Raw genomic sequence first — 22,118 nt, forward strand, 5'->3', positions numbered from 1 at the left:
ACAAACATGCATTCCCACCCCCATATACACAACCAAATACTCGGCACTCACCCAACGTGTAGACAGACACAAATAGACACTGCACAGGCAGTCACACTCCCCAAACATACTCTATATCCCAGGTCCAGGTACCCCCGCCCCCAGAGGGGCAAGCCGCACCTAAACCCAGGAGATGTAACCCTTCTCTCTGGGGTGGAGGCAAGCGGACCACCTCCTTATCTGCAGTAGCAGGGAGGCCCCGCATCCCAGACCCCATTCTGACGGCCAGCACCTCCTCCCAGCCCCCCAGCCCTGACGGCTAACAGAACCGGGGTGAGTGAAGACCCCAAACCTCCCTACGCCCGCTCATATGTAGTGTTGTTGTGTGCTGTTCTAAAGTGCATTTAAAACACAGGAGAGCATGGTTCCTGCTTCCTCTCAGAGAGCAGCACGGTTCCTCCCGAAAACCCTTAGTGTCTATATGCATTTAAAATTGAGGGTAGGGCACCAGTGCCAGAGGTGGGTTGGAATACACCGACCATCCTCTGGATGCTGTAAAACGTGCCCACCCCCAAGGCCCTATATGTATGTGTTATATGAGAGTGTGAGTAATGTGGATGTCTAGGTTGCAGAATAAAATTGAGGCACAGGCGACCAGAAGGGGACAGAGGGGGAGTGCCTCCCCTGCACCCTGGTGACATACCTGCACCCAAAGCCCTGCGTGTGTGGGTGGGTGTGGTAGAGCGGGAATAGGGAGGCAGCTGAGGATGGGGAGGGAAGAAAGGGAGGGGCAAGCGGCCCCTCCCTGGGGCCAGCTCCCCCGCTGATGCCGACTCCACCCCAGAGAAAACTGCACCCACCCCATCATCCAATCATCTCCCAAACTACACAAGACAATAGACACCCAGGTTGAGTTCCTTCTCTACCTCTCCTATATCTCTCCCCCACCTGCAGAGTGAGCTCCTGTAGAGAGGAGACCACCTGCTTTTTTCCTTTCTATTGGTAGGTGGCACAGTGCACTTGTGGCAATTAAGCAAGCTAGAAGACTGGCAATCTTGCTGGGTATCCAGTTACGGAAGCAACACATTAACAAGAGAATTCTGAGTAAAACCAAAGTTACTGTCTCTAGTAACTAGTTACTTTGAAAGTAACGAGTAACTTGAAGTAACTAGTAATATAACTAAGTTACTAATTTAAAGTATGTCAATAGAAAATTGTACTTAGTAGTCAGTATAATCTTTTAATAATATAAGTTTGCATATGGCAGTGATAGGATGTGCGATCCTTAATAGTCTGCAAAGGCTTTGTGTGCATTCCAGAGTGCGCTGGCATTCACACCCACACCCTGGGAGCATGGGAGAGGTCGTACCTTGTCTTATTGTTTTATGGTAGGATAAAAGTAGTTATGTCAAGCTTTAGTCTAAGTGCTTAGATGAACTGTTGGACTTCCAGACCAGCAGATTTAGGGACTGACTCCACACCTACACTCACACACACACACACACACACACACACACACACACATAGACATCCACATTCCAATGTAAGGAACAAACACCCACTGATGTATAAAATAAAGACCAGGGAAGTCTCAGAGCTGCGAGTCTCTGAGCCCTCACTCTCGTGCAAGCGCTCTGGTGGCTGCCCTTGCTAGCAAGAAAACCCGTGTGTTTCTCCTCTCTGATTCTCTGCTGAAGAAGTGTTTTAGAATACATCTATTGACAAAGTAACTTACCCAACACTGCTAACAACACATTAAAACATTAACTTCAAGTATAAAGGTTTTGTAAAACTATTTACAGCGTCTCAAATATCAAATGTACCCGAAGTTCCAGCTCGCAGAGGGCACGAAATCAGCATGCGCCTCATCGGATGAACGGAAGGCTGTGGTGTGTTCAATGACTACCAAATCATCAGAAATCCCACACTCAAAAAATACCTGGGTTGCACTGGCAGCACAGATTTCACAACAGCTGGTCTCAGTGAGAGTGACAGCAAACACCTTGTCTGATCACGTGGTCTCTCTAGCTGTGCCACGTAACCAGCGGGGCCAGGCACTGGTTTTGCGATGCAAGCTGTGAGGACGCAGCGGTAAGGCACAAATCAACAGAATCCAGAGCATCACAAAAGAAAAGGCCAGGCTGCAGTGGCTGTGAGTGCATGTTTCCAACTACATCCGGAAGGGTAACTGGCAGCAATATTCAGGACACCTCCAGTCCACTCATAGAATCTCTGATCTGGAGGCTCATCTAATATGTACCTGGATGCCAACCCTACAGCCTCTTTTCCTTGATTTCTTCTTGGGATTTCCTGAGGCACTTTTTGTAATTATCTCCTTTTCCTATCAGGAAAAGCACACAAATAGTAGGGGGAAAGTTTCCTTGAACCAGGCACGTGCAGGGGGGGGGCTAGAGGGGCTTGGGCACCCGCCCCTTTCCTGATGAGTGCCCAAAGTGCCCTTTTGTTGAGGCAACTTTTAAAAATTTTTTTATTTATTTTTAATTTTTTTATGTGTGTGGGCGTGCGGAGTCCTGTCTGTGCCCCTCAACAATAATATATACTATTAATCACAGTTTTGCTAAATAAAAGGATCTGGCTTGCATCAGTCACATGATCACATTTAACCAATGATCGCCCTTGACGGCAGAACGCGCTGGTTACGAGCCGGGAACGAGCTCACAAAGAGCACGCACATTTTTTGCGGTCTGGAGCTGTAGGAGAAACACAAATTAACTCAGAGACACAGACTTACTATATTTCTTCCATACAGACTGATGCGACACAACCAGTAAGTAGGTGTACAGCGTACACTGTAGTGTATAGCACCCAGGAGTATTGGCTTATTACGTAAGTCAATATTACGTAAGCTGTTGGTAAGCTGTCTTGTGGCAATTTGACGAACTGAAACAAATGAGCGTGCTGTGTTTGCAACAGCGTGACAAACATTACCTGTCCTTTTATTAACTGCACAAGTAGTGCTGGTCATAGCTGCAAGCTCACTGGGTAAGGCTGTCATGGGTCTGTAGCTCTGTCACCGTTTTAGGGAATATATTTAGTTTTAAAGTAAGTTACAGGGCTTTTCTTGCCTTTCTGGAGGGATTATATTTCACTAAAAAACGATCTAATATGCATGTCCACATAATTATGCATTATTATGATTATAATGTATTAAAAAACACACGCTGTATTTTAAAGAACATACATTAAGAAGCAGATTATATTAGATGTATATTTTAAATAAGACAGAATTTGGATTTTACAGCAGTAAAATTATTGTATCTCTACAGTTTAAAAATGTAATAAGCTTTGCCCCTGCACAGAGTGGATAGTGAAACAAAGAGTGATTCACAGGCAGAGCCTAAATTATTTTTCACAGTTTTTGTTGCCTTATGGTTCCAAGCGCTGTCACCAGTCTTTGCATTTTGTTATTATCTCATGATACTTGTTTAATCAGCTACCATCTCTCCTATGAACTTTTTAATGTCTACAGTCTCAGATCAACACAGCCCTGCCCTCCAGCACTATCAGCAGCAGGAGCAGCAGAAACCCCTCAACAGCAACATTGTACCCATCAGGTAAAACATTGGCTACGTTTGCTTTGCCTTGTTGCCCATATTAGATTCTTGATTAATGTGTGTTGTTGTTATTCAGCCTGGTTCAATGTACCCCTTTTTAACTTTGAGCACCCGCTCCTTTAAACGTCTCTGCACGGCCCTGCCTTGAACTATCCCAATCATCATAAAGGCGTTCCATAGACTTTTTGATGTGGAGCAGGGAAGAACAGTCATAAGTCACAGCGGCAGAGGTGCATTTATTAAACGTCAGGGTTGATATAATAGCATAAAATGTAATAGGAGATTGCAGACAGGTAGAAGCCAAGCACAGGCGTCATCTTGCTTGTCATCAGAAGCTACAATGATTTTAATCATTTTACATCTCACCAAGAGATGTAAGAGATACTGTGTGTGTGTGTGTGTGTGTGTGTGTGTGTGTGTGTGTGTGTGTGTGTGTGTGTGTGTGTGTGTGTGTGTGTGTGTGTGTGTGTTTGTGTCTGTGTGATTAATATATTAATATATCAGTGGAACAGCTCAGATAGGGTAGCTAGAGAAACAAGACTAAAATGGTTTCAACATTTGCAGAGGACAGATAGTGGATATACTGGACAAAATATGCTGAAGAATAAGTTGCAGAAGGGGAGGAAAACTGTTTTATGAACAAAATGGACAACATATTTTGTATGGTGGTATACTGAAAGGACTTTATTGTATGTAAACACTTCCAAAAATAAGTAATCTCTGATACCCAACACACAACTAATGAACAAAACTACACTTTTTTTTTTTTTTTTAGATCTACTATTCTTAAGTATTTTAATTCTACAGTTCTGGGGGCTGCTTATCTTAATGCCCCTGAGAGACACCAAAAGCCAGATTACCATCCTCTGAAAAAATGAATTTTCCGTTGCTTATGAAGTTTCTCGATATATTCATATTCCACCCTTCCAGCATGTTGTCCAGTTCTCAGACGTGTGTTTGTGATTTGCTCATAGTAATGATTCCAGTTTCCATTCTTGTCTGCTCCAAATCCAAACACACTAACCTGAAGACACAAAAATGTGGATTATTAATCACAAATGAAATTAACATGAAATAATTATAGATTATAGACACTACAGATTTCATTAACATGCTTTAGCTCAGGGGTGTTGAACTCCAGGCCTCGAGGGCAGGTGTTCTGCAGGTTTTAGATATCACCCTGGGTCAACACACCCTATTCAAATGATTAATTCATTAACAGGCTTCTGGAGAACCCCAAGACATGTTAAGGAGGTAATTTAGCCATTTAAATCAGCTGTGTTGGATTAAGGACACATCCAAAACCTGCAGGACACCGGCCCTCGAGGCCTTGAGTTTGACACCTGTGCTTTAGCTTAATGCAGTGTAGGCGATTTGCCATTCCATTTTTCTTTTTTAAGTATATTTTATTAAAACCAAAAATAAAAATACAGTCTGTGTAAGTTAGGATTGTCAGTACTTGTCATAAATTCTACTACTAGCACCCTCACCATCCCCTGGAATTTTCTTATACCAAGGGCCTTATCAAGGCAATAGGAAAGGCCAAGAAACAAACACTTCAACATGCAAATACAGTAACAGTATAAAACTATAATAAATACATACAATTAATAATAAATAGATAAACTGAAGAGGGAGAAATAGGAAAGAAATCAAGGTTAATAGTTACCTGTTCCTGACTGATTAACTGATTTATGCATCAGTGTAAAGAGTGAGCTTATCCCCCCACTAATGTGCTCTGCATTGCTCTTAAAAAAGGTATTATTAGGGGACCAAGGACAGGGAGGCAAGTCCCTTGGTCCCCTAATTTCCTTGGAGGAAAGGACTCTAAAAGTAAAAGCCTCAAAAACTTATGTCTTGATGCATCCTCAATCATCTGTGTATGGAAATCTTGGTAAGTTAACTCTATTCATCTGGACATAGCATTTTCATTGGTAAAAATGTCCTACAGGTTTCCCAAGCCTTAACAGTACATTTGCATAATGACTGAAGATAGCATCACTCGCTAACAATCGGCTTTGAGGTCAGTTTTATGATTATTAATACACACATTTGTATAATCATAGATCAATTCTCCAGGAGTACCATTCACAGACAGTTGGGGAACGGCTGCAATGTAAAATTTGGTTCTCATTTTAATGCTCCAACCTCCACACTTTTTTAATTCATTCACTTCTCATTAGTACATGGGTCATCCAGCCTAGGGGCAACTGCCAGTTCCTGATGAGACCTTCCAAATTCAATTCCCTATGAAGCCTTCCAAATACAATCACAGATTGTCTATCTGTGATTGTCAAATCTAAATAAGGGATATTGTCCCAGCTAGTTTAATGGTATTTAGGTAATTCTGCTCTAGAAATAACCAGATGTTGAAGATCCCTTGTGGTAATGCTTAAGCTGGAAATGATATCTATGCTCTCATGTACAACCAATGGGCCAATAATGAATGGTGTAGCAATGAATTATCATATCTGTTTCTTGAACCTACCTCATCACACAAGTACAAGCTGAGAACCAAAGTCAGAAAGCCAGTGGATGGATACCTCCCATGCTTTTTTAGCCAAACATAATGGACATATTTCATGAAAGCTGGGCTGAGGATCATCACCTATTAAAGATTACAATTAGACTTCAATGACAGTTTAGTAAATAATAGAATTACCTTTCTTATGACATATCATATTCTGGATGTTTGAAGAATAAGTCATTCTACTCACCAAATTCGTGTTAGTTTTCAAACCTGATTTAGCAGTTTCTTTTTGCCTGTTGGATATAACAATAACATGAAATAAGTCCAAGCTCAAAAATGCAACTGCATTTTAAAATATGGTGCAGTTTACCTTTGTGCTTTTGTAATGGTTTGTTTGTTTTTTAGTTCTTCACTGCCAGGGAGGCACCGAGACCATGACACAACTGTGTGTCTCTGTCATGCCACATGTTTTTGTCATGGTCTGTGGCCCTATGTCTGAGGAGTGTGTGGGCTGCCCTGGTGGCCACACCCCCGGGCTGGGCCATCACCTGCACACCTGCTTTCCATTCTGGGCAATTACCTGGAGGACTATTTAATCCACGCTGACGGATGCTCCACGCCAGTCTTTTAATCACCCCTCAGGGGTAACTAGGCTTCCTGCAAAAGCTTTGTACAAATGTGTCATTTGAACTGCGTTAATTCTGCCTTCATGTGCTCCTGCTTGTGAGCAGTGCATCATCTGTCCTCATCCTTGCCTCCTCGGATTCGCTTCCCACGGACACACTCCCCCCCCTTCCGAGTCCCACTGTCCCGCTCTGATCGTAAGCCAATTACTAAAGCCCTGTCTTGTTGTGTCTCCCTATTTCCCAGCTCACTAGTAATTTTCTCCCCTTTCTGTTGCAGCCTCCCATGGTCCTGGTTATGGCTTCCCTGTGTCGTTTATCTTACCGTTTTTTCTTCAGTTCCTCGTTTTGTTTCTTTCTTTGTTCCGGGTCACCTTTTGTTAAAGCAATAAACTGTTTTCTTGCTCGCATTTGACTTATTGAGTCTACTTTTGGATCCCGTTTGTGTGCGCGCACTGTGGTGCATGACAGTTTTATTGTTGTTGTGCGCTCTCTCTCCCCCTCTCCTCTGTCTGGGTGGAGCTCCTCTTAGGCTCCCGCCTCTGACCCACGCACCTGCCCTGATTACAAAACCTCCCGTTGATCTACCTGATTTCATGAACACTACTTAAGATGGCAGTTCAATACTTCTCATCGGGCTTAAGCCGCTTTGAAAACTAACCCTGACATATGTTTTTGTGAATCTCTATCCAAATTTAAGACTGTTTGGCAAAGGCATCAGCGCAGTGCTGAAACATTTCTGACAAAGATATAAAAAAATAGGAAACACTATTATTTTTTTGTGTTTCAGGATGGAAACACTTTTTCATACAACTGTGTAGGGTTAAAAATATAGCTTACATACCCCCATTAGTATTATATTATAGCCAGGTTTTTGCTTGATTACATGCTTTTGGAAGCCGTAAACAAGCTCCTGATATAAATCTGATGAGATATTTGACCACTCTTCTTGGTGGTAGTATAGGTAATTTTAATTAGCTGGCTTCCTGGCACAGACAGAACTGTCAACAGATTTTCAATCTGTTGGGGCTGTGGGAAGGAACTTAATTTGTCTCAATATGTCACAACTTTGCTAAGATCTGAATGATGTCAGAGGATATTGGTTAGGATGTTCAGTTAAAAAAAACCCCACAACCACCAAGGTTGCCTGTCATGAACTGGAAAGTGCTGGGACACAAAGCACCATTGTCTACAGTGAACTACAATTTTACATTTAGTTTAAAATACACACTTTCATGCTTGACTAAAATTTGCAGCTGGGCACAAAAAACTCCTGGAAAACATTTTATAGTCAGACAAAATAAAGATTGAGCTATTAGGCTTTTAGATTTATATTGTTCATTGTCATTTATGCTTAGAAATATCTACTTATATATGCTTAGAGTTTTATAATTAGTTTTAGATTGGTAGAGGTTTGATCCTTAATAGTCTGCAGAGACGTTGTGTGCATTCCAGAGTGTTCTGGCTTTCACACCCACATTCTGGGAGCATGGGTGAAGGCATACCTTCTCTTATTGTTTTATGGTAGGATAAACATAGCTATATCTGTTTTAGGCTAAGTGCCTTTTGTTTAGATGAACTGCTGGACTTCCAGACCAGCAGGGTTAGGGAAGTCTTTATGGGGTCACACTCTGACCACACACACACACACACACACACACTTACACAACGCACATGCACAGGCAAGATACTCTTTGTTTGTATGTAGACGTTGTTAGGTTTTGTAATGTTGATTGTCATTTATGCTTAGAAATATCTACTTATATATGCTTAGAGTTTTATAATTAGTTTTAGATTGGTAGAGGTGTTTAATTAATTGTGTAGTGATAGGATGTGTGATCTTTAGCAGGCTGCAAAGGCTTGGTGTGCATTCAGTGTGTTCTGGAATCCACACCTACATCCTGGGAGCATGGGAAGAGGTCGTACCTTGTTTTATTGTTTTATGGTAGGATTAACGTAGCTATATCTGTTTTAGTCTAAGTGCCTTTTGTTTAGATAGATAGACTTTCCAGACCAGTAGGTTTAGGGAAGTCATTTATGGGGTCATACTCTGACCCCCCCCCCACACACACACACACACACCACACACACACACACACACAGTATTCTTTGTTCACATGTATACCTATGTAAGATGTTATATGTTAATGACCCTATGCATATTCATGTAACCACAATAAAAGGAGTGCTATGGGGAACCTGGCTGAGAGTCTGACGGGGGTCAAGTGGTGGAACGACACTTGGCTCCAGGCAGGTCTCCCTCATGCATGAGTAACATGAAGAACTTTGCCTACTTCGTGTCTTGCTTTGCTGTGTAATTATATTGTCTTCAACGTTCCAGCGAATAGGTTCAAGCTACAAACCTATCATTAATTGGTCCTTCGATGCCGGATCCCTGGAGTCGACATTCACCGAGGGGAGAAGAGACACACTGAAAGACTTACGTCAGCCAGGAAGTTCCTGTGGATGAACTGTCTGTCTTTCCTCCTCGATGAATGACGATCGGCGGGATCCGAGGCTGATATTACACGCTAAGCAACACCGAGTAAGTTTAGAGTCCAACTCTATAACTGTACGTCTTCACCGCTCAGTGGGGCGTTGTCCGTGGCCGCTTAGTGGGGCTAAAATTCGCATAACTGTACGTCTTCGCCGCTCAGTGGGGCGTTGTCCGTGGCCGCTCAGTGGGGCTAAAATTCGCCGTCTTAGTGGGGCGATGTACAAAGCCGCTCAGTGGGGTTTTTTTGTACAGAAGCATTAAGTCGCAGAGTTGCGCAGTTCGAACTTTTTTGGTTCGCTGTCTTAGTGGGGCGAAATGTAGACCGCTGTGTGGGGTCCGCCGCTTTGTGGGGCATTGAGAAGTTCCACGGGGTCCAGATTGTGCTGGACAATAGGGCTATTCTTTGTTGTTGTTCGTGGTGTTTGTGTTTGTGTGAGTGAGTGTGGAGTAGAACACGTGGTCTGAGACGCCAGCTGTTGTTGTTATCATGGGTTCCTAAGCAACCAAGAGTGCGTCAGAGGGTGACAGATGTTTATGCTGGACTTTGGCAGCGCAAAGTATTTAAATAAAAGAGAGCGACGGCTCCTTAGCTGCGCGGGTTCACGCGAGCACGGTCGCGCGGGTTTCACGCGGACCTGAGCCGTGTGGTTAATCGCAGGCTTATAAATGGAAGAGATTCAAATGTTAGAAGTTTTCAGAAAACACACCAGCCTTGAAGAGCGTGTGCAGAAGGCCAGCCCACATCAGCAGCACTTAAGATATGCTCTGGTGAATGGCTTTCCCCCACCCCTTGCTGACACAAAATGTTTATTCTTTAGCTTGCCCTGATCGACAACAGCCTGTGCTCCAGACCATAGATTTAATTGAGGTGGATAATTGTTAATCTGCATTAAGCTTAGGGTTGCTCAAATTCAGTACAATGACATATGAGATGAAGTAAAATAGGAAAATATTTAAACTGATGATGTGCATAGAGGCACTTGACCTGTTTGAAAGACTGTTGTCTTATTATGAGCCATTGTTGAGCTATAGAGCACACCTATGAAAACAACTAATATGCTGAACCCTGTATGAAGCAGCTGAAAACTACATGACGGAGAAGCTGAATTGAATATGAAAGTGCAAGTCTTTGCCACTGTGGGGCAAAGCACACAACCACTGTGTGAGGTTGCGTTGTGGTCTCTTCTGAGCTGAAGATCAAGCTACACATTATCAGATCAGGAGCTGGCTGAGAACTCTTCAAAGAGAGGGAAACAGAACTATGATAACTGTGATAACTGGAGTGTGCAGCATTTCCATGAGCAGTTTTCCTGCATCTTGACTCATGTGTGTAGAGAGTTCATAGCATCAGCATCATGTTTTTGTTTATTTGTTTTGTTGGGTTGAAAATAATTCAATAAATTTGTGATCATATTTATGGATCACCATGGCACATGCCATTGGCCAAATGATTTATTTACGCAGATGAAAAAAGTGAGTGTGAATGTGTCTGACGTCACAGTGTTTTTGTGCGCTGTGTAAAAGTAATTGCCTCTGATTGTGAGAGCGGTGATTCTGCAGGTCACCAGCTATTGAAAAAATAAAGAGTAAAAAAGAGACGAAATTTACATTGTAGATGAAAAATAATCATAGGAAAAAGGTTTTGTGTTTATCAGCCAAGAACAACTACTATCTCATTTTCTGCTTTTAAGAAAGGAGAGTTCACAAAAACAGAGAGAGAGATGTGTGTTGATTAAGCAGTGATGACAATAATGAAAATGTCTTAGTTTGTCACTTTCAGATGAAAAGCAGACCTGAATCAATTTTCCACATGCAGCGGTCGGAAGAAAGTTATAGTTTAACATCATTGGAAACATTCAGGCCAAGTTTCTGGCTAACTTATTTACAGCTCCATGTGTCCCTCAATCTCACAAGCGAGCTCTCACTCCTCCCTGAAGACAAGGAATGCAGCTCCAAAGAACAATAACATGGCAGATAAAGAGACAGCAGCAAAGTCCTGGGCAAAGAGTCCCAGCAAGCAGCAGCAGTGTGGACAAACAGCATCAGAGAAGAAGAGCAAACCCATCATCCTGCCTGATTGGATGAATGGCACTGTGTTTCCAACAAGCTGCAAATTCACTGTGCATGTGACAAGAACATTTGAGGAGAACTGAGGAGACTGTTGGAGTTTGACATTTGCCACCTTTGGAGTAAAATGGCAAGAAGAGACAGTGAAACACAGGACAAAGCTGAAGGACAACTGCCGGCTATTGGACTGTTGAAGTGGGAGAGGACAACAGAGTGAGAGCAGTGGTGAGAACACATAGGAATTTTGTTGTTTAATATGGGAAATCAAACTTGGGGTTAGCAAACCTGGGGAAAAGAAAACTGACTGCTTAAGTTGGAAAGTTGTGAAGGAGTCTAAAACACTGCAAAAAAGAAACATACAAAATCACACACACACAAGCAGAACATGCATTAACCCTACTAACACTTCCAAACACAAGAGAGCTCATGAAGATTAGACAACATCTTGAGCATGTGAGTCTGTTTACCATCTTGTCCAAGTCACTTAGTGTGATGCAAAGACCAGTACACTCATAGCACATTAGTTAAGAAATGATCAAATAATAGCAGAGAAATGTGTAGGACAGGCAGCTTTAAGAACATGCCCTGCTGGAGATGCAGCTCCACAGACATTGATTAAACCTGCCTAATAACACAAACACACATGCAATGAAAATTAGCTTGTTATCTTTCATCAGTGTTAAAATAGTGTGAATTTAACAGACACTTGTTATCAAATGCTGAATTTATCCAATGCTGAGAACTAACTCTCTAGGTTGCAGGACAACAGTTTAACTTTTGTGGAAAAAAAAAGATTCTGGTTTGACCACCCAGTGATCAGACAATAAATTTAGTTGTTAATATAGTAAATTGGGAGATGCTTCCTGCTTGATTGATGCAGCACAAATAATTTACTGTATGAGGGAAATTCTATTTTTGTGATAACATTTTGAACATGCATTTCTGTTGTCCTGTCATCTTAGTGGGTTAATAGCTGATATGTAAATTAGTTGATCGTTCTTAGATTAAGGAAAGGTGACTGAATTCTAGCACGAGTGAATGGGATGTGTTGGAGTCTGTTGTGTGTTGAGTGGAGACTCTAAAACACTGAGTTTCCTGTTTTGATGTGCGAGTGAATCCTGTACCTAAATACACAATTCTGAATACGTCAGAACAAACTTCTTTTGTGAAGTGCATGACAACATGTCACATGTTTTATGATGAAGGGAAAAAGGAAAACTGAATAAAATGGGTGTGTGGCCTAAATGAGTGAAGAGCACAGACCTGTGGATTAAACTTATAGCTAATAACATATTAGACTTATGTTGTGTGTTGTGCAGCTGATGGTTGGTTTGGAGTGAATCTAGTTGATGATTTTTCTTTTGTTGTGAAGTTGAGCCTGCCAATTAGTATGATGGTATGATAAACCGTGCTAATGGTATGATTTACCCTCCTGAGATGAGGAGCTTGTGTCATGACTTAACAAGGCCTTTTTATTTTGTTACTTTCACCGTGCACTGAAAGTTTTGTTCGATAATCTCTGTTTGAGCAGATCTGCACGATTAGAACAGAAAGCGCTGTACCACACGTCGTCGAGAAAATTGTTACAAGTGAGCTTCTCCACATTAAAATGGGCTCGGGAGAAAGTCACTTATCTGGGACAATTAGAGAGTAAGTTCCTGCCCAAAAAGGATTCAGCGAGGTAATCCGAGCTAAAGTTCTTCTTTTTCTTTTTGAAATGACGTCATTTTGCTGAGAGTGGAAACTAAATGCGACGATAGGTTCCACTATCAGCAAAGAAAGAATGAATGCATGAATGAATGAGTGAAAGAGAAAAAAAAACCTGACTGACTGGTAAAAGCTGACAAAAGCTGACAAGGCTTGACCACGACTCAAGGTTAACCTCCACCTAGACAGGACAAAGGGGTGGATGAATCTATGTGTGTTTCCTTTTACAGGAGCAGAAAGATGACAGCAACATTCGAGGTTGCGTGATGATTTAACCTTTTAGGTGCCACTTTCTGTGTCTGTGCATCTACCAGGGGTGTTATTCACTACCTTGTGTTGCTCACAGAGGAAACCGTGAGAAAGAGTGTATACATCTGTGCAGCGCTAACATTTGCATTTTCTTTTCTACAGCATTACAGTTCTTCATGTGAATTGATCATGTGATTTATACCAGGACAGCTGGTTGATGTTTTTTCCTACTATAGGATTTCTTGGTTTATGTGTGAAGAAAACTGTGTTTATAGGTTATGAGTGGTGATGCTGTTACACTGTGTTTTTGGGAAAATGTGAAGGTTACTTTGACAATGTGAATAACATGTGAGAAATTTCCTGTGTTGAAAACTAGTGTCACTTCTTTCCACAGCTATGGATGGTTAACTTTATGGTCCTTTTATGGCACCTCTGGAACCTGTCGACCTGCGTCTGACCACCGGGATGGTCAATGTGTATTGCTAATGTTTGTTTTTCTAAGAGTACATGTAGAGGATTCGGCAGAAGCGGACAAGTGACATGAGAAAAACAAATAAGAGATGCAGTGTTTATGGAATAGTTGAACATGGAGCTCATTAACTGGCCACTTTTGAGCTCCTAGTGATACATGAGTGGAGTGACTTTGCTTAAGGGAAGTCACCGATTACATTAATGTTAACTGAGTACATGGGATGATCCATGTCTGAGGCAAATTATGGTAATAATTGTAGTTTACTGATTTGAGAAAACCTGCACATGACACTTGTCTTGCTGATGTTGAATGCTTTATTACTCTTATGATACAATTTTTTACAAGTGTGAAGTTTGATTTCACTTCCAGATCTTGTTTTCCAGGCCATGATGGTGTGTATGCAGGCTCCTGGCAGAGCCAGGTGTTAAGCAAACTTAATATGCAAAACACGCTAACATCTTTTATTGCAGGGTTACGGAGCTACTCTGGAGGAGATGCCCTGATGTTGCCTGGGACATGATCTAGCTAACCTTTTTTTCTTTAAGACAGGAATCTAGGTTTGATGAGTTGACTCATGGGAGTGTCCATGCGTCAAGAGGAGGGGTCCAGGATTAACATGAAACAATGTTTTCTATTATTGTTGCAGTGATTTGTGTGATTAACAGTTCATTTATGGGTATTTTAACCTATGCAAGTGGAGCATCCATGTTCAGATGAGGCTTTGATGGCCTATAAGTGAAGTTCACTGAACTAAAGAATGTGGTTTGATGATTGTTGACATGCTCTCCAAATAGAAGTTTTTCCTCCTAGCAAGGAAATATAGGTGCAGCAGTCAGAGTATTGCTGAAAGGGATCTCCTGAGAAATCTCCAGAGGCCCAGTGAGAAACAAGAACCATTCCAGGCATAGCTGACAGCCCAGGCAGTGGTTGAGGTCAAAGGTCGAGCTGTTTGTGCCCATCATGAGATCAGACTTTGGAGCCACAGGAAGGAACTGAAGCTGCGTTGGAATGAGCGCTGTGCCAAGGGGGATTTCCAGAGGCCAACAGAGGAGATTGTGGACAACAGACGGGCACCTGAAGGATGAGGGGAGCGTGCCAAGCTCCATCGACAGCGCAGAGGGAGTCTAAGGATGGCATCATGATTCTGTGAAAAGCACAGGAACCAGAAGCTATGGTGGTGATGACAGCAGTTTCCTATGAACATCACCTAATGCTGTGCCACTGTACTGTGCATATGATGACACTCTGAAGACTGCTGGGATCTTAACAGCAGTAAGATAACTGGACCCAGCACCCTTTCCACAGAGGGGTTTTTCTGCAGAGCATGGACAATGGAGGAGTCATAAGTATCCCCCTCGCAGGACGAAGGCCTGAAGTGAGGTGATGGGGGTTGATAGAGGCCATAAAACTAGAGTGCTGAAGAGGTCTGCAGCTTTGGAGATAGCTGAGACCCATGTTGACAAACAACAAAGCCAACTGGTATGTTTGAATGTCTATTCTACATACATTTGGACTCTGGTCCTATGGACAATGATGGAAACAACTGGAAGAGACATTTATGATGCCCTGCAGAACTTAAACCACTCTGTAGAGAGACATGTGATTTGCACGCCCAGAGGAGCACCACCAAGCTGAGATGTTTTTGAAAATGTTACTTTCTTATTTTAACTATTAACTTAACAATTCATTTGTTTGCTCGTAGGATGCAGTTTGCCATTGGATGAGATCAATGAGGAATGGGATAACTGCTAATACATTTGTTAAACTGTGTACTGCTGAGTATGCTGAGTATAAAAATGTTTGCATTGACACTGTCAGACATGAGGTATTCATAACTGGGAACTTTTCTAGCATAAAGGTCAAAAAGGGGGGAATGTTAGGTTTTGTAATGTTGATTGTCATTTATGCTTAGAAATATCTACTTATATATGCTTAGAGTTTCATAATTAGTTTTAGATTGGTAGAGGTGTTTAATTAATTGTGTAGTGATAGGATGTGTGATCTTTAGCAGGCTGCAAAGGCTTGGTGTGCATTCAGTGTGTTCTGGAATCCACACCTACATCCTGGGAGCATGGGAAGAGGTCGTACCTTGTTTTATTGTTTTATGGTAGGATTAACGTAGCTATATCTGTTTTAGTCTAAGTGCCTTTTGTTTAGATAGACTGCTGGACTTTCCAGACCAGTAGGTTTGGGGAAGTCATTTATGGGGTCATACTCTGACCCCACACACACACACACACACACACACACACCACACACACACACACACACAGTATTCTTTGTTCACATGTATACCTATGTAAGATGTTATATGTTAATGACCCTATGCATATTCATGTAACCACAATAAAAGGAGTGCTATGGGGAACCTGGCTGAGAGTCTGACGGGGGTCAAGTGGTGGAACGACACTTGGCTCCAGGCAGGTCTCCCTCATGCATGAGTAACATGAAGAACTTTGCCTACTTCGTGTCTTGCTTTGCTGTGTAATTATATTGTCTTCAACGTTCCAGCGAATAGGTTCAAGCTACAAACCTATCAGACGTCATATGTTAATGAACCTATGTATATTCATGTAACCTCAATAAAAGAGCAGTGTTACGGGGGAGCAGATGAGAGCAACTGGGGTCAAGCGAAGGAACGGCGTTTGTCCAGTTCTCTCCCGTGCACGAGAAACATAAAGAACTTTGCCTACTCGTGTATTGCTTTGCTGTGTAATTAAATTGTCCTTAACATTCCAGCGAATAGGTTTATGCTACAAACCTATCATAGGCCATAAAGATAAGTGATGTGTTTAGAAAAGCAGTGGTGAGACTTCTGAATCTAAGAACACTTTGCCAACTGACAAGCATGGTGGTAATAAAATTATGCTCTGGGACTGTTTTGCAACCGGCGGTAATGGTTGAAAAACGTCAATTCAGAGCTATAATTGAATTGAATATTGAGACTGACATGTTGAGCTCCAGAGGAATTTGCAAACATTTTTACACATCATAACTAATATAAGTCAGGGTAATGTTTTTCTGGGCCAAGGGACTCTGAACAGAATGTCCCAGAATTAGGTTATAAGTAGAAAAAAACAGGCTAGGAATTGCTGGATAATATTAATACAGCAAGGTTAGGGAGGGAGGTGTTTTTTTTTTTTCAGGAAAGGAGCAGGAAATGCAAGATGAGATCAGACATGGATGCAGTGCAGAAGTTCCACTTGGGAGAAAGCAGGACTGGCCACATCATTTCCCATAACAGGATAGTCATAATAATAATACATGTTTTTGTTGTGGTATAAAACCACTTACAGGATATTACCCGCTTAAGGGGTCCTTTTTGTAAAGCAGACCGCTGGTTCACATCAAGGTGCAGCGCCGTAACTTGTAATTTCAACTTCTAAAATGAATTAAATATTTTAAAAGGTAGTCAGGGGCGCTCATTTAGCTCAGTGGAATGAGTACCATATCGCATGGCATCTAGTGCTCAGAGCCTGTTTCTCTGCTGCCATTATTAATTTCTCCGTGCTGTCTTTCAGTTCAGCTGTCTAGCCCCTGGTAGGATTTCTGGATATCAGCCACTTCTTTTACCTGACGGTGCTACATACTATGCAGGGGCCTGTTGTCCCATGATATTTCCTCTTCTTGCTCCTCTTCTTTCTTGGATTTCTGCTGCCTGAGGTATTTACTAACCAAACTAAGTTTGGTCTTGGCCATCTTCCTGATGTTCTCATGGATGTTTGTTGTTTCATCCCGGACAGTGGTTTTGACACCCACTAGTCCTCAGCCTTCTTCCTTTTGCTTACAGCGTACAGTCTCAGGGAGCTGGATATATGCAAGGTGATGAGCTTCCTTTTTTTTTTATATATTATATAAGATATATTCTATATCTTCCTTTGGCCATCTTATTATCCCATCGGGTCTCTCTTCACCAGCAGGGCATGGGTGTTGATTGCCCGGATTAGTGATGTGCGGATCGATACTGAAATATAAATTCCTCCAATACCAGTCATTTATGTTCTAGAATCAATTCTCATATTAAAATATCAATATTTTAGTAATTTAAGGTAAATTTGTAGTTTATCATTAACAGGAACAGAGTGGAAAGAAACTACATCATTTGGATTGTCTACATTGGAAGGAACTACTTCCACCTCCGCCTTTCATAGTCATGTGCAAAATACAGCTGCATAAATGTGTCGCAACCCCTTGGTGTGCGCACTCACAACAATGGCTGGGCATAAATGGAGTCATGTGCAGACGTATTTTACCTCCACAAACAGCCAAGACACAGTTTGCGATACATGTGGCAAGACAGTGAGGTGTTGTGGCAACACCACAAACCTCGTCAAATACCTCACTGTAAATCATATCTCAGAATATGACGAACGTATGTTGAGGCGAACTGAAGAAGAGGAGAGGGGTAGGTGCTGCTATGGCGAGACAGACGTCTCTCGCGGAGTCCTTTAGTGCTGCAGCCAGGCAACGTGCTCAAATGGCACACAACTTCAGTTTTTTTATTTCTATATGATAATTCTGCATTATTAAGTGATAAGAATAAGTAATCTGATGTCCTGTAATCATTATGAAGCTATAATTTGAGATACAATAAAAGATACAGTAAAAAAAAAAAACGTTTTTGTACAAAGTATCGGTATCGGAACAGTATCATCGATACCACCTTGAATTTTACTTTTTATCGGATCGGAAAGGAAATCAGTGGTATCGCACATCACTAGCCCACATCTTGTTTTTCCCATTCTGCTGCCTTCTCAGGCTTGCCTTAATCTCTGCAGGTATTTGGCTCTCGGATAAGGCGGATGCATCTTTTGCCCTCTCCCTCCCTTATCTTCCCTGCTGCTGCTTCTATGTCTTTGTCTAGTCTAGTCTGTGAATAAGACTGTGTTATTGAACACAATATGGATAACATCTTGGAGAAGAAGGAGAACGGGAATTCAGAGAATTGGTGACCAGTGATGGACATCAGACCAACTGTAAAAACTGGCTGCAGTTGTTCGCACTAAACCCAAACATTCACCATCTTCACTCCTGCGGCTATCCCACTGGCGCCAGCTGAAGGCCTGCCAAGGTCAAAGCTGACTGGAACAACAAAAATTCTTCCATGAAAAATAGGACTGTTGTGAGAACTCTTTGTCCCTCCTTCAAGGCCACGTGGGTCCAATGGAGACTGTTGACCTTCGCTTAACCGGGCATGGTGACACTTTCTCTCAGCTGAACACGGGATACACACACACAGAAAACATGTACACTGATACTGATACAAACTATCACATTCCCTCCCCCAAATCAAACGCCTACTCCCATGCTTGCCTCCAGTGTAGCTTGCCATCACCAGTGTGTGAATGGGTGGATGACTGAATGTAGTGTAATGCGCTTTGGGGTCCATAGGGACTAAGTAAAGCGCTATACAAATATAGGCAATTTACCATTTACATATCTGTGCATTCCAGATTATCCTTTTGTATTACACATTTCGATGTTTTTTTCCCACTTGCTACCTAGCCTGACCTGTCTCCCCAATGTGATGTTTGTGTATTGTATGTACGGTCGGCAAGGTCTGTCATCTCAATTGCGGGCAACTGCAACTGACAAAGGCCATCTCATCTCTCATCATCTTGTTTCTATTTGGTGGTTGTGGCTTTCCTAGCAGCCTCTTCATGATTCTTATTTGCCTGTGCAAACAACTGCAAGTGCATGGAAATCACAATGTCTGCAATGTTGCCTTCTGGTAGTGGAGTCCCCTCAGTTCTAAATTATATTCCTGCTAATTTCTTTCTGTGCCCCACTCATGTATTGATCCTTAGGGATCGGGACTATCTGGCCTTCAGTTAGCCATTCTGGATGTCTTTCATCTAGTAGCAGCTGGTTCATTTGTGCTGTCAGATGTTTATGAGGAGTGAAATTAGCTTCAGTAACCACAAGACATGATTCATGTCAGGGCTTGGTGCTGTCCAACTCTTTATACTTGAGACCCTTTCTTGGTCCACAAGAAAGCCACTGTGATGCATACTGATCCTGTTCAGGGAGGTTTCTGCAGTCTGCTCTTAAATGGTAAAGGGACTGATTCTTATATAGCGCTTTTCTACTCTCCCGGAGTACTCAAAGCGCTGTATACAACATGCATCATTCTCCCATTCACACCCACTCATACAAGCACTTCCTTCTATACTTAAGTGCAATCTAAGCATTCACACATATTCAGACTCCAATGGACGCATTGGAGAGCAACTTGGGGTTAGTATCTTGCCCAAGGATACTTGGCATGCAGACTGAGGAAGCCAAGGATCGAGCCACCAACCTTCCAGTCAGTAGCTGATCTGCTCTACCACCTGAGACACAGCCACCCCAAATCCACGAGCCACTGAGCATTGCCATTATGGGTTGCATATTTTTCCCATATGCTCTTCCAGTACTGCTCCGTCTCCAGCCTTGGTGAAGATGTTTTCTTATCACTCTCTCACCAGTGAGCGTATATGTTGGTTCTGTGGAGTACAGATGGCTGATTCTCCTGCTTTCTATATGTCTGGTATACCTTTTCGGCTGGCCGAGGCTGTGAGTCTTTACCTGGCATTTTCCAAGGCCTCAGTTATGGGCAGCTTGCTAACTTCTTAGACATCCCTTTCTACAACATCCCTTTCTGGAGCTTCGATAGATGGCTTTCCTCTGTGCTACCTTGATCTTAGCCTCTAGTGTCTTTCTCCATGGAGGGCATTGCTCCTTTGGCTGTTTATTTTGTAGCAGTGCATTCCACGTGTTCGCTGTTGCTGTGGTACAGATCAGTGAGTTGGTTTCGGTTATGGTTGCAGTCATTCTCATAGACCTTCAGAGGGTACTTCACGTAACCTTGATAACCGGCTACATAGAGTCCAGGTTTCTATCTCCCATCAATGATCCCATCTTTCACGTCAGCTGCTCTCGGGCTCAACACCCTCACTGCAACAGTTGTACTTTGGCAAGATACTCAACCCCGTCTGTCTGCATAATAGCAGTGTTGGAACACACTGTGGTACTATACTCTTGTGAGCATCAGTTGAACAGTATTGTATTGGGGGCGATCATGGCTCAAGAGTTGGGAGTTTGCCTTGTAATCGGAAGGTTGCCGGTTCGAGCCCAGGCTTGGACAGTCTCAGTCATTGCGTCCTTGGGCAAGTCACTTCACCCGTTGCCTACTGGCGCCACCGGGTCAGAGGGCCCGGTGGCACCAGTGTCTGGCAGCCTCGCCTCTGTCAGTGCGCCCCAGGGTGGCTGTGGCTACAATGTAGCTTGCCATCACCAGTGTGTGAATGTGCGCATGAATGGGTGGATGACTGGATATGTAAAGCGCTTTGGGGTCCTTAGGGACTAGTAAAGTGCTATATAAATACAGGCCATTTACCATATTGCAGAAAGTAGTGTGTTGATACAAAAATGGTAAGAAAAAGGAAATTATCAATGGAAGAAAGACAGACCATCATTACACTTAAAAATGTAGGTCTTTCCTACAGAGAAATTGCAAAGAAAGTCAAAGTGTAAGTGAGTACAGTTTGCTTCACCATTAACAAACTGGGGCAAACTGTAACAGGAAGAAGTCTGGTAGGCCCAAAGCAACAACTTAATCAGACGACAGGTTTCTGAGAGTTAACAGCTTGCATGACAGGTAGTTCACAGGACAACAGCTTCAAGCACAGCTTAATAGTGTTCATTTTCAAGTTTCAGTTTCAACTGTAAAGAGAAGACTTTAAGCTGCAGGTTTGACAGAACGAGTTGCAGCAAGAAAGCCATTGCCAAGATGTCAGAATAATATAAAGAGTGCTTGCCTGGGCCATGAAACACCGCCACTGGACTACTGAAGACTAGAAGAAGGAATTATGGACTAATTTATCAAAATAAATCAAAATATGCATGAGCTAGTGTTTATGCATGTTTGTAAGTGTAACTTATAAATATTTCTTCGGTCATGCAAACTGATTGTTGCTGCAGCTGTGTGGGTAGCTGGTCTCAAAGAATCCTGTGGGCTGGTGTGGTTACACATGGTCTGCTGTTGTGAGGCTGGTTGAATGTACTAGAGTTTGATGTCTTGAGACCGGTCTTGGTCCACTTTTACGTGGTCTTGGTCTTGTCTTGGTCTCAACGGACTTTGGTCTTGGTCTTGTCTTGGTCTCTGACCCCTCGGTCTTGTCTTGGTCTCGCTGTCTTGGTCTCACTGTCTCAGATCAACATAGTGGTCGGGAGATTTGGAGTCAACCATCGGCGGAGCGGCGGAGTGGCTTACTGGGCTTAAGTCATTTTTTCAGAAGCCCGGAGTGGAGTGGAATGGAGTGTAATTTGTTTCATAGTTAGAGGCCTGACTGACAACTGTATAAAACAAAAACTAGACACAATATTTGAAACACATAGGGGGAATTTACGACTGTGCGCTAATTTTGGTATCATCTGAGCTCAGATGCTCAGTCGTACTAGGCGACTGAGCACAGCACTTACGCATGTGAACGAGGGG

The 22,118-nt window shown here is 42.6% G+C and overlaps 1 protein-coding gene across 3 annotated transcripts in view; it reads right to left on the bottom strand.

Moving 5' to 3' along the window:
* Positions 1-3,943: 3,943 nt before the first annotated feature.
* Positions 3,944-22,118, bottom strand: part of LOC146493677 (CMP-N-acetylneuraminate-beta-galactosamide-alpha-2,3-sialyltransferase 1-like) — a 45,165-nt gene continuing 26,990 nt past the window's right edge. For all 3 annotated transcript variants that reach the window (XM_085149053.1, XM_085149051.1, XM_085149050.1), the window contains 3 exons: positions 6,272-6,317; positions 6,043-6,162; positions 3,944-4,578 (listed from right to left, as the gene is read on the bottom strand). In XM_085149053.1, the coding sequence (XP_085005179.1) occupies positions 4,411-4,578; positions 6,043-6,162; positions 6,272-6,317 (334 nt within the window). In that variant the 3' untranslated portion in view covers positions 3,944-4,410. The remainder of the gene's footprint in view (positions 4,579-6,042; positions 6,163-6,271; positions 6,318-22,118) is intronic.

This window comes from Neolamprologus multifasciatus, chromosome 22 (genome assembly GCF_963576455.1).
Source record: "Neolamprologus multifasciatus chromosome 22, fNeoMul1.2, whole genome shotgun sequence".
Classification (NCBI taxonomy): Eukaryota; Metazoa; Chordata; class Actinopteri; order Cichliformes; family Cichlidae; genus Neolamprologus; species Neolamprologus multifasciatus.